Raw genomic sequence first — 14,103 nt, 5'->3', positions numbered from 1 at the left:
TATGTGAGAAATATAAAAATTGTAAGCTGGGATTACCATCTTTTAATTTATCTTGAGTGGAAAGTGGAAACCAATGGACAACAAATATGGTCAAGTTCTCATAAAGACTACTAGTTTTTTATTGTCTCCTATGAGTCAGAGTTTATACTAGACAATTTAAGGACATTATATCATTTAATCCTCAAAACCACAACCTGCAAAAATACAAATACTAATAACCCCATTTGCAAAGGAGGTTCAAAGATCTTAAGTAACTTTCCCAAGGTCACAATGCAAGTAAATGGATACTGGGATTCAAAAATTCATTCTCTCTTACCCAGAAGACCTTACTCTATCCACAAGAACATAGTGTCTCAGGAGTGATTATTAAATTTGTATTAAATGTGAACAGGAATAGGAACTATTTTTACTGTGTAATTTCACAGAAAAAGATAATTCTACATGGTAATAAAAGTGTTTACTTTTAATTCATAGTATTTCAACTTTTCTAACTGTAATCTTTAAAAAAAAAAAAAGCATTATCTCACTTGAAGTGCTGAGGCTTCTAGAGACCTTTCAAAACTTACATTGATATGTAAATTTTGTAAACTAACTCCAAGGGGCAACAAAAAGATCTCGTTATTTTGAAGATACAGTTAAAAAGCAAATCTTCTTTGTAAATATACATATTCAGGACCACCTTGCCTACATTTTAATGTACAGTATTTTTCAACATTGAGAACTCTACTAATGCCTCCCCAGTGACAACTTTTTCTGTTAACCTGTACTATATACCTATCAAAGCAAAATTAAATGGATTTGGAATATTATTCAGCCATAAAAAGGAATGAAGCTCTGATACATGCTACAATAGGAATGAACTTTGAAAAAATATGGTATGTAAAAGAAGGCAGACACAGAAGACCACATATTGTGCGATTCTATTTATATGAAATGTCTGGAACAGACAAAAGTCCACAGAAAGTAGATTACCAGTTGCCATGGGCTAGAGGAAGGGGGAATGAAGAGTGACAGCTAATGGGCACAAGGTTTCTTTTTGGGATAATAAAACTTCTAGAATTAGTAATGATGACTGCACAACTTTGTGAATATACTAACAAACACTGAACTGTACACTTTAAAAAGGTGAATTTTATGATATATAAAGTATATCTCAATAAGAGAAAATTACATGGCTTTAAATATATTTATAATATACAATAAGTGTAAATGAGTTACCTACACATGTGCTTAAAATATAATGTAAAACCTATGTAACTAAACTAGTAGTCTTTACAACTAAAAACAAGATTATCTGTCTCAATTTACTGAGTCCTATTTTACACCATACTAAGTGAAGGCTCTATTTCACAAGCATACATCTTCCTGAATATTAAAAATTCCTAACTATCTAAAATTACTACAATCCCTAGGGGAATCAGAAGGAACGACAACTACATACTTATGTTTGGCAGCCAAATTTAATTTTTTCAAATTAATTTTTTCCACTGTCAGACTTTAGAAAAAAGCACATTAGCACATGCTAATGAAGAATTTTTAACATGTAACTACCACATACAAGCACCCACACAGTTATAAAATCAATTTATACAAATCATTGTTTTGGGAAGATTCTTGCTTTTAAGTAGAATCTGCCTCTAAACCATCAAAAAATAAGCAGAAAAAAATTTATAAGCTAAGTTATAAGGAATTCAAGAGTTAGAAACAAAATGAAAAACACAAGAATGGTAACAAGTACTTACTAATTTGTTTTCCTGCATGTATATTCTTTGTAATTTCAGACAGCCTTTAGCTATGACGATCATGCCTTCATCTGAGATCTTGTAACACTGGCCGAAATGAATATCTTTGAGTTCTCTGCATTTTGAGCCCAGCTGTAAACAAAGAGATTTGACTGAATGCTCCAAAAATAACAAAGGTGACATATTTCAAGTGGGATTTTCATATAATTTTTTTAAATAGCCATACCACAGTTAAATAATTGCTTATAAATTACTCTTAAAATAGAATGTAGGCAATCTATCATTTAAAATAGTGTTGTGTAAGCCTTTTCACCTTCTAATTATCTTCTTGCTTCAACTGCCTCATATACTATATGCCCACCTAGGTGCCTAGATTCCATAACACTTCAAATTCATGTCTTAATTTCTCTTGAGTCTTTTTATCAGTCATAGTGTTAGACTGAGTGGAACACAGGTCCAAGGAATAAAACCAAGGTCCAAGAAGTGAGACAAAGGTCCAGTGAGTGAACGAATATTTAATTCAGGAGATTCTACTTCTAGTTCTGACTGCCCCAATGTATCATTTTTCTCCATCGGTTCATTTACTCTGTGAAAGAGAAAAAAGACTGAATATGCTATAGGCAATATTCTAGTTAATACTTATTTACACACTTATTGCATAAACTAAAAAAAAAAAAGGACTAGTGATTTCCTGATTGAAATCTCAAGTGTACCTTAAATAGTTACTGAACAGGTACAATGTTCCCCTTAAAAAACATTAAGTACAACAAAGAACAAATTACATAATTTCTTTTCAAAATCTACAGTAGAAATTAGATGATCTAAGCAAACTATAAATAAATGTTTTATAAGTATTACATATAAAGAAAGTCATCTTAGAGATAAAATAATAAACTTTAGTAAAAACCTATATATCAAAAATTGTCTAAAAAATTACATTAAGACAATAAAATCCAGTTTGGCAAGGGTTCAAAGTGTGCTGATACACCACTGGTAAGAGTGTAAAATTAGTACTAAAATTCTTCTTGGAGGGCTAGTTAGCATAAATGAAAAAATTTTATAAAATTTGCCTGAAAATTATGACTCAGCTTCTAAATATTTACCAAAAAATATAAGAGGGATGGATAATTGTACAGATACATAGTAAAGTCAACATACTACAACGTTAATTATACAATCGATGTAGTGGGTATACGGGTGTTCACTGTAAAATTCTTTCAAATTTTCCATATATTTAAAATTATTCATAAAGACTATTGGAATAATTAACTAAAGGTGTTTGGTAAGATTTAGCTTCAAGAAATTAGCACAAGAATTTTTTTTTAAATAGTGAAATACAGAAAACCTAGTTATAAATTAGGGTGTTTTCATAAAATTGAGTATTATATAGCCATTAAATTGAAGTAAACCCTTGACAAATAAAAACTGTACATGTTTTTATAATACAATTCAATTTTTATAAACAAATTAGGCACATTTAAATATACATATACATATTTAATTATACACATATATATAGAAAAGAGATAAAATATACACCAAGGTGTTTACAGTGGTTATTTCTGATCAGTGCAATAATGGGTACTGTTCTTTTTTTCTTTTCTATCAGTCTTCTCACATCTTTTTAAAAATAAATATTTTTGTAATAAAAACTTTCAAGTCCTGTTTCAAGTAAAGTAATGATATTATCAGAAAGATATGCAATTTCAGTTAGTTTTTCCAGGGATGGTGATATATACAAGCCATCTTATTTTAATCTAGGTAACACTATAACCAATTATATATTCCACTAGAAATGTAAACTCCATGAAGACAGAAGCTTGTTTAACTAACATAGGCCTGGTGCCCAAGTGTCTTACAGGCAGTTGATACTTAGTAAATATTTGTTGAATGAATGAAAAGGCTGATCAGAGTTATTCATTGTAAAGAGGCCTCTTTGAAAAATGGACAAATAAAGGAAACCATGATTATGGTCTCATATACCACCATGTTCTATTTAATTCAAGAGTTCTAAATTGGGTCCACAGGTGGAAATCAGGGATTCCAGGAAAATGGATGAGAAAAAAAAAAAAAAAAGAGTACATTTTTATTTTCTTACTATTCTCTAAATGAACTTTAGCTTTTCCTTCACTTATTAAACAGAAAATCACAGTAGTTTAGCAGTATGTGTGACTCTGTAAACAACAGAAATCAAAGATAATTTCACATAACACTACTGTTATTGCAGATAGTGAAGTATCATTTTTGTTCATCAGTATTCATCATGTTTATTAGATCTACTACCAGATCTTATAATGCATTAAAGAGGCACATATATTTCTAGAACAAACTTACAATGTCATGTTACTTAGACCCAAGAAAGCTGAATCCAAAGCCAATAGTGGGGAAAGCAGAAAAGCAATATGATAATCACTACAAAACTCCCAATAAGCTCACATATGTCTGGCAGTGAGGGCAAGGTTGGTGTTAAAACCACCAGGATTCTTGAAAGTCTACTTAAGAAGTAGTTAACCACTCAGATCACCTCCTCATTTCTGCACAGCCTGCCCCTGCCCACTCTCCCACAATAGCAAGAGACGGGAGTTCACTGAGGGGAGTAAACCATAGGGTCTTTGGGGTATGCCATGCACAGCTGACAGCAGAAGCACCCTCCAGAAAATGTGGGGATGTGAAAGTTTATACAGTGAAAATGGAGGAATTAAAAGAAATAATTCTATAAAATGTTCCAAGATGAAAGGATATGGACTTCCAGACTAAAAGGACTCACTCATATGTCCAATACAAATGACAAAAGCAGACCTGTATCAAGGCAAATCATCATAAAATTTCATAATCGTAGGTATAAAAAAATATTCTAGACTTCTAGTGAGAATCAGATTTCATACAGAGGATTAAGGATAAAAAAGGCAACAAACTTCTTAATTATTTAAGAAGAATACTTATTTCAAACCTAGAATACTGTACTCAGGATTCAGACTATGAATTAAGTGTGAGGGTAGAATAGAGATATTTTCAGACATGCAAGCTCTCAAAAGATGTACCTCCCATATATTCTTTATCAGGAAGCTATTACAATCTGTGCTCTACAAAACATGAGAATACATCAAGAGAAAGAACACATGACATCTAGGTAATAGGACATCTAATAGAACAGCAAGGTGAGGAAAACATTGAGAATAAGGGTGAAGATAAGGTACTAAGATGACCATTAATGCAAGAGTAGTTATATACAGTAAGTCCAGACTGCTGTCTACTTTAAGAAAATAAATTCGACTAAGTAAATATATATAGGTATACTAAAGCAACTGGGGGAAAGCTGTGGACTCCATCACTATTAAGATATAAAAACTAAGTAAACTAAATGAGGACAAAAAGACATTTATTCATTCCAATAAAAACAAAATTCCAGAGGGGAAAAAAAAGGTAGGTAATTATAAAATATAAATACTGAATACTTATTTAATAAAAATTATAACAGAATTATTTTGACACAATGAGGGCATAGGAGATAGAAAAGGATAGTGAGCTAAATCCTCATCTTTCCATAGCAAGGAAATAGCAGAGATCAGCGGTCCGCAACCTTTTTGGCACCAGGGACCGGTTTCGTAGAAGACAATTTTCCCACGGATGCAGGGGAGGGAGGTTCAGGTGATAATGCAAGCGATGGGGAGTGATAAGAAGTGGCAGATGAAGCTTCACTCACCTGCTGCTCACCTCCTGCTGTGCACCCGGGGGTTGGGGACCCCTGGGATGGTCTAAAATGGATAAATCAAGAAAATACATACAGACATAGATGGCAAATGCTTCTTCTCTACCACTGCTTCCTTCTTCTGGACGGAGTTCAACTGGTCTAACTTCTGGTCTCTACACTGATTAGTTTGTATTTAATAAGCTGAACATGTTCAGTTCATCTCTATCTTTTTTCCGCTTGAGGACAAACTGCCCACAAGGAGCAAGCATCTACTTCTACATTTGCAGGACACTGCTGGTCCAGCCTAGTAGATGACGACTGGGTCGCCTGGCCAAACTCCAGCATTTGAGTTAACAAGTCTATTTAACTCTATTACTAAGCAACATTCCCAATCTAGCCTTTCTGTGTAATAAAGTTGGTGTTTTTCCTCTGTCACTATTCCAATGTCTTATTTGTCAATTTATTGAGATGCTGGAGCAATAAAGAGACTTCAACACTTAGTGCACCAGCCAGGTGATCTCTTCCTGTATCAAGTTTACCCCCATTAACTCTTTTTTTTTTTAAGATTTTTTTTTGATGTGGACCATTTTAAAGTCTTTATTGAATTTCTTACAATACTGCTTCTGTGTTTTTTTATGTTTTGGTTTTTTGGCCGTGAGGCATGTGGGAACTTACTTCCCCGACCAGGGATTGAACCCACACCCCCTGCATTGGAAGGTGAAGTTTTAACCACTGGACTGCCAGGGAAGTCCCCCCCTCCTTAAGTCCCCCCCTCCTCTTACCTTATCCCAGCAAAAAGTCAGTACAGCTAAAGGATCTACAAACACCTCAAAATTACCTCCATAACACTTCCTACTTTACCAAAGAACATTCTGAAATAATAACTACTCATCATAAGATACCTATCTGGCTGATATTGACAGGATGCATACCACCACTCACCTTGGTTGGATACTGGAAAACTCCCTGAGGGCCCTTCCAGGTAAGAGAGGTTATCAACCTTGTGAAATTTTAGCTCCAACCACACCTATCCATTCACACCCAGCCTGTCCTTCATTGCTATTTGCACCTGACACTCATGCCAGGTACAATCCTAACTCTCACTCTTCACCAAGTAAATGGTCTTAGTTACCTAAGACATAGAAGCCCAGTATGTCATTTAAGAGGTTCTGAATCTTTATCAATACAAGTCCAATATCTAGTTCCCTAGAAAAGGTGCAAGTCAGATGGACAGTAATAGAAGCCTTCCTCTAACTCTAATAATGTGTCAAGGGCACCCATCAGTCAACCCTGAAGGAAATCATTTAATGAAAAGGGTGTTAGTAGCCACTTTATCACTTAAATGAAGCTAGTCCACCTAGTAATCCATGGTTCATTTTAGCACATGACAGTAATTAGAACTACAAATGGACTAAAGTAAATAAACATAATATAAAAAGGACTGTCTTTGATTTATTCTTTTCTTCTTTGTAATAATCATTTAAGATTATTCACAATTTTGCTCAAGAACTCCAAAGGTATTTTTCAAATTTTTCTATAAATAGTTGGAGGTGATTTTCCCAGCATCTCAAAATTTTTTTTTTTTTTTTTTTTTTTTTAGCGGTTTGCGGGCCTCTCACTGTTGTGGCCTCTACCGTTGCGGAGCGCAGGCTCCGGACGCACAGGCTCAGCAGCCATGGCTCACGGGCCCAGCCACTCCGCGGCATGTGGGATCCTCCCAGACCGGGGCACGAACCCTTGTCCCCTGCATCGGCAGGCGGACTCCCAAACACTGCGCCACCAGGGAAGCCCTCAAAATTTAATTAAAATTTTGCACACCATCCTTGAGAATTTACAAAAGAGAATTTGTTTTAACAAGCTATATGTTGTTACTGGGTTATTTTTGTAATAAAACAAACACCTTAGGAAGAATATACTTCGACAAAGAATCTAGATAACTGAAACCAGAACATGGAACCCACTGGGATAAAAATAAGATCAGGTCTTCCAATGTCACACAAAATCTGCTCAAAACCAGTATTAAGAACATATTTTTAAAACATGAGGTATGCCACCTTCAACAGAAGAGGGAAGCTGTTCCTTCTACTTTCCATTCCCAATATGTCACCACCGTCACTATTATACACATGCAAAAGAAAACAGTGAAGAAAACCCAATCCATATCTTCTAGTAACTTCACCCAACTATGCTAACTATTCATGTTTGTGAAATCATAAAAATGACAATTTCATAATTTGATTCATTAGTTTCATCATTTGTAGTAGAGTAGTACAGACAATGAGATATGAAAGCAAATTTTTCAAACTGCCACTCATCTGACCCTCTTTAAGGACTCAAATTTGAACCTTTTTCCTAGATTTATGTTGTCTAACTTTGTCTCATTTAAAGAACATTCCATTTAATACAATGAAAATATGCTACATAAGCTCCCAAAATGTGTACCAATACTATTTCTTAGTTGTACTAGCATGATGTATAATTAAAACTCAAGAGTAAATGAAAATTGAGAACATACATGGAATAATCACTTGATTAATTTGTTACACACTAAAAAGATTTTTTATTTTTTAGAAAACCAGCAAAAATGCTATTTTAGTACCAGTACATAGAAACATTTGTTACTTATTAATGTTTCAAATTTTAAAATACTGTGATTAAAACTTTTGCAGCTTAACTTTAAAAACATGGGAAGCCATCAAATGTCCATCAACAGATGAGTAGAAAAAAATATGGTTTATACATACACTAGAATATTATTCAGCCATAAAATGGAATGAAACTGATATATGCTACAACATAGATAAACACTGAAAACATTATGCAAGTGAAATAAGCCAGACACAAGAGTTAATATTGTATGATTCTACTTACAGGAGGTAGCTAGATAGGCCCAGAAAGTATGCTAATTAGAAATTATAATAGAGCCTACAATGGTTACACAACATTGTGAACACACTTAAAGTCACTGGAACTGCACACTCAAAAGCTGTTAAAATGGCAAATATTATGTAGATTTTGCCACAGTAAAAAAAATCAACACAATGAAACAGCAAATGTCAATAAAACCTGAGATGAAAAAAAACAGTCAAGAGAAAGTGATATTTCTTCCCAAACCTGTTTTTTCTAATTATAATTATTATAACATAATTACATTAGATATTAAATAAACCGACAAATGAGAAGGAAAAAGAAAGCTCTTGCTAAAAAAAGTAGGTTGAATGTTTTATGTTCAATGAAAGCAAGCCATAAAAAAGTGCTGATGAATTAGTTTTCAGTGACAACTATAAAGTTACAAAATATTGGGAAAATCATATTCTAAAACAAGCTGCACCCATATTCCTTCATAAGTAGTGACCACCTGTCCCACTTCAATTAAAAAAAAACAACAACTGAAAATCATGGGTGCCACATCATTGTTATAGTTTAAGTAAAATAAAGTCGAACTCTAACTAGCTATCTCTAACTCTAGAAAAAGGCCCTGACCCTATATCAAAAGACTCACTAATGAATCTACAGTTACATAGCATTTTTAAATTAAAATGTTTATAGTACATATTGATTTTTGTGATTCTATCATTTAACTGGTTTTCAGTTAACTGACCAACTTCCATCCTCAGGCCCAGAAGGCTTATGCTGAATTATAACAATGCCTACCTATACCTCACTGGGTTGTGGAGAAGATCTAAAAAAAAATAACACAAATGGAAATGCTTATTAAGGCACACTGCAAAGCATATAAAAGCAATAAATAAATGTTTTATATCTCTATTATTATTAATGGGTAAAGAAGGAAGCTATTAGAACACTATTTATTAGGATTCATGTGAAGGGAACTTTTTAGAAGTATTCAATACTCTAAAGATAAATTTCCAGAAAGAAGCTTTCTTGAATTACATGAAGGCTCAATACTCCCAGTTACAGATGGAAAACTTTCTCTCTAGTCATTGAACTGAAAATTCCAGCTTAAAATCCTAGATATGATTCCATATGACATGATTCAGAGATCCAGCAAAATTTAGAGAATATTGGCTCCATACCTTCCCAACTATGTGAACTTGGACAAGTTACTTAACTTCCAAAAGATTCAACTTTTCATCCTGAAATACCTCAGCGCTGCTGTGAAGATTAAATTGGACAACAAAACAAAATACAATGCCTGTCATATAGAACGCACCCAAAATATATTTACTTCCCTTTGCAAACTGTGATGCTAATTTAGAAACAGAATACTTAAAACATTCTTAAACTACCTAAATGTAACACATTTTGATAAAGGAGGCTTTTCAAGATCTCTAGTTTCTCAGTCTCATTATAAATATCACTTATCATTATAGGGATAAAATGAGTGTCATGTAATCTGAAAAGGGGAGGAAATGAGCTAAGTGGATTTAGTATGAACTCAAGACATCCCTGCCCATGCGCAGCAAAGAAGACCCAATGCAACCAAAGATAAATAAATTAATTAAAAAAAAAAAAAGACATCCCTGGATAAGAATGCCAGACCTATCACTTATTACTTTATCTCAGGTAAATTACTTATGGTCTCTCTGTAACTGCTTCCTCATCTATAAAAATGAAATAATACCTATCTCACAGAGTGGCTGCGAATCAAAAGAGAAATTAAATGTATGAAAATATAGTTAGAATATATGAACAGTGCCCTACCCATGGTAGATACTCATAAAGGTTACATACTTGCTCTTTACTTAGTTGACTGAATATCACTAGAACATGTAAAGATAGATGAGACTGACATTTTCCTTTATCTCACAGAAATTCAGCATCTAAAAACAAGTAATGTTTCTTTTTTCCTTTATTGTGGTAAAATATATCAAACATGAAAATTGCTATTTAACCATATATAGGTATATAATTCAGTGACATTATATTCACAGAGTTGTGCAACCAACACCACTCTTTCCAAAACTTTTTCATCACCCCAAATAGAAACTCCCTACCCATTAAGCAACAAGTACCCATTTCCTACTTCCCCTAGCCCCTGAAGCCCTCTACCTACATTTTGTTTCTGTGAATTTGCCTATACTGGGTAATTTATATAAGTAGAATCTTATAATATTTGTTCTTTGTGTCTGGCCTATTTAACTTTGCATATGTTTTCAAAGTTCATTCATGTGGTAACATGTACAGTGTTTCACTCCATTATAAGGCTGAATAATATTTCATTGCATGACATACATTTCATTCATTCATTCATCTCTTAATGGACAGTTGGGTTGTTTCTACCCCTTGGCTATTGTGAATAATGATACAATGAAAATAAGTGAACAAGTATCTATTTGAGTCACTGTTTTCAATTATTTGGGGTAAACATCTAGGTGGAATTGCTGGGTCAAATGATAGTTCTATGTTTAATCTTTTGAGGAACCACCAAACTGTTTTCCACAGTATGTGCACCATTTATATTCCCACTAGCGATGTATGAAGATTCCAATTTCTCCACATCCAAAGAAGCACTTTCTTATTTTCTGGTTTTTGCTTTTCTTTTTTTTTTTTAATATCCATTGGAGTAGGTGTGAAGTGATGTCTCATGATTTTCATTTGCAATTCTCTAATGACTAATGATGATGAGCATCTTCTCATGTGCTTGAGGGACATTTGTATTTTTCCTTTGGATAAATATCTACTCAAGTATTTTGCCAATTTTTCAATTGAGTTTGGGGGGGGTTATTGTTGGATGGTAAGAGTTCTTTATATATTCTGGATATTAAGCCCTTATCAAATATATGATTCCTACACATTTTCTCTCATTTTATGGGTTGTCTGTTCACTCTGTTGAGCATGTCATTTGAAAAAAAAAGTTTTTAATTTTAATCAACTCCACCTTATCTGTTTTATACTTTTCTTGCCTATTCTTTTGGTGTCATATTTAAGAAACCATTACTAAATCCAAGGTCACGAAGATTTGTACCTATACATTCTTCATAGAGTTTTACAGTTTTAGCTCTTAAAGCTAGTTCTTTGATCCATTCAGAATTAATTTTTGTAGATGGTATAAGGTAAGGGTCCAGTTTCACTCTTTTGCATGTGGACATCTACTTTTCCCAGCACCATTTCTTGAAGAGTGTTCCTTCCCCCAGTGAATGTTCTTGCCACTGTGGTAAAAAAAATCAACTGACCACAGGTGTAAGGGTTTACTTCTGGACTCCCAATTCTACTCCATTGGTCTATATGTCAATCCTTATGCTAATATCACATGGTTTTATTTACTGTACCTTTGTAGTAAGTTTTAAAATAAAGAAGTATGAATCCTCCAGCTTTGTTCTTTGGATTCAAGATTGCTGTGACTCTTCTACATCCCTTAAAATTCCTTATGAATTTTAGGATGGATTTTCCATTTCTGCAAAAACCACCATTGGAATTTTAATAGGGATTGCATCAAATCTGTAGCCCACTTTGGGTAGTATTATCTTAACAATATTAAGTCTTCCAATTCACAAGCTCAAGATGGCTTTACGTTTATTTAGGTCCTCTTTCTTTCAAAAATGTTTTGCCATTTTCAGTGTATAAGTCTTGCATTTGCTTGACTAAATTTACTCCTAAATATTTTATTATTATGGATGCCATTATAAATGGAATTATTCATTTATTAGGCCAAACAGTTTTTTTGTGGATTCTTTAGGGTTTACCGTACAAAAAACATTATCTGCAAATAGAGATAGTTTTTTGTCTTCCTTTCCAATTAGGAAGCTTTTTATTTCTTTGTCTTTCCTAACTGCTCTGGCTAGAACTTCCAATACAATTTTGAACTGAAGTGGCAAAAGTTGGGCATCCTTGTTTTGTTCCTGAACTTAGGGGAAAAGTTTTCAGCTATTCACCACTGAGTATGATATTAGCTGTAGCTTAGTCACATCTGACCTTTATTATGTTGAGAAAGACCCTTCTATTCCTAGTTTATTGTGTGTGTTTTTTTTTTATCATGAAAAGGTGTTGGATTTCACCAAATGCATTTTCTGAGCTAATTAAGATGATTATGTGGGGTTTTTTCCTTCATTCTGGTAATGTGGTGTATTACATTGACTGATTTTTGTAAGTTGAGTCACCCTTGCATTCATGGGATAAATCTTACTTGGCCATAGTATATAACCCTTTTAATATGTTGTTGACTTCTGTCTGCTATGTTTTTTTGAGGATTTTTGCATCTATAGTCATTAAGGATGTTGGTCTCTAGTTGTCTTCTCTTGTAGTGTCTTTGTCTGGCTTCAGAATCAGGGTAATGCTGGCCTTGTAGGAATTAGCAAGTGTTGCCTTCTTTTAAGTATTTTGAAAGAGTTTGAGAAGGATTGGTATTAATTCTTCTTTATCTGTTAAACCAAATTCAACAGAGAAGCCATCTGATTCCTGACTTTGCTTTGTTGGGAGGATTTTTATTACTGATTCCATCTCCTTACTTGTTACAAATCTGTTCAGATTTTCTACTTATCCCTGAGTCAGTTTTTGTAGTTTTTACATTTCTAGGAATTTACCCATTCCATCTAGGCAAGCCAGTTTGTGGTATACATAGTGGTTCATAATTTTCTTGTATAATCCTTTTTATTTCTATAAAGTTAGTGGTAATATCTACTCTTAAATTTCTGATTTAGTAAGTTGAATCTTCTATTTTTCTTAGTCAATATAGTTAAAGGTTTGTCATTTTTGTTGGTACTTTTAAAGAAACCAGTTTTGGTTTCATTGATTTTATCTATAATTTTTCTGTTTTCTAGTTCATTTATCTCTGCTCTGATCATTATTTCCTTCCTTCTGTTAGCTTTGGGTTTAGTTTGCTCTTCTTTTTCAAGTGCCTCCAGGAATACAATTAAGTTACTAATTTCAGATTTTTCTTCCTTTGTAAACATAAACTTTTACAGCTATAAATTTCTCTCTAAACATTATTTTTGTTGCCATAATTTTTGCTATACTGTCTTCATTTCCATTCATTTCAAGATGTTTTCTAATTTCCCTTGCAATTTCTTCAATGTTCAATTGGTTGTGCAAGGGTATGCTGTTTAACTTCCACATATTTGTGTATTTTCCAGTTTTCTTTGTGTTACTGATTCTTAGATTCACGTCATTATAGTCAAAAAAGATACTTGCATGGTTTCAATCTTCCCAGATTTATTAAAAGTTGTTTTATGGTCCAAAATATCATCTAATCTTAAGAATATTCCATGTGTACTCTTCTGTTGTTTAGTGTAGCCTACTGTATACGCCTGTTAGGTATAACTGGCATACAGCATTGTTCAAGTCCTCTAGTTTCTTGTTGATCTTTTTCTGGTTGTTCTCTCCATTACCGAAAGTAGATTATATTAAAGTCTCCAACTATTAATGTAAAACTGTCTTTTCCTCCCTTCAAGTCTTTCCATTTTTGCTTCATATATTTAGGGGCTGTGTTGTTTGAGTCATATATGTTTATAATTGCTATATCTTCCTGATTAATTGAAACTTTTATCAATACATAATGACCTTCATTGTTTCCTGCAACCTTTTTTCACTTAAAATTGATTTTTTTTCTGGTGATAATACAGATCTTCCTCAATTTACAATGGGCTTACATCCTGATAAACCCATCGTAAATTGAAAATATCATAAGTCAAAAATGCATTAATACACTTAACCCACTGAACATCATAGCTGAGCCTAGCATAACTTAAATGGGCTCAGAACACTTATATT

The 14,103-nt window shown here is 33.3% G+C and overlaps 1 protein-coding gene across 1 annotated transcript in view; it reads right to left on the bottom strand.

Annotated features, from left to right (window-relative positions):
- FBXL17 (F-box and leucine rich repeat protein 17) overlaps nt 1-14,103 on the bottom strand; it is a gene marked incomplete at both ends in the record, with an annotated part of 498,430 nt that overhangs the window by 463,636 nt on the left and 20,691 nt on the right. Inside the window, one exon of the mRNA XM_079702400.1 lies at nt 1,743-1,874. Coding sequence (XP_079558526.1) covers nt 1,743-1,874 — 132 coding nt within the window. The remainder of the gene's footprint in view (nt 1-1,742; nt 1,875-14,103) is intronic.

Source organism: Hyperoodon ampullatus (assembly GCF_949752795.1).
Source record: "Hyperoodon ampullatus genome assembly, chromosome: 4".
In the NCBI taxonomy this organism is placed as follows: Eukaryota; Metazoa; Chordata; class Mammalia; order Artiodactyla; family Ziphiidae; genus Hyperoodon; species Hyperoodon ampullatus.
The sequence above is the reverse complement of the archived record's forward strand: the minus strand, read 5'-3'. Positions and strand labels throughout refer to the sequence as shown.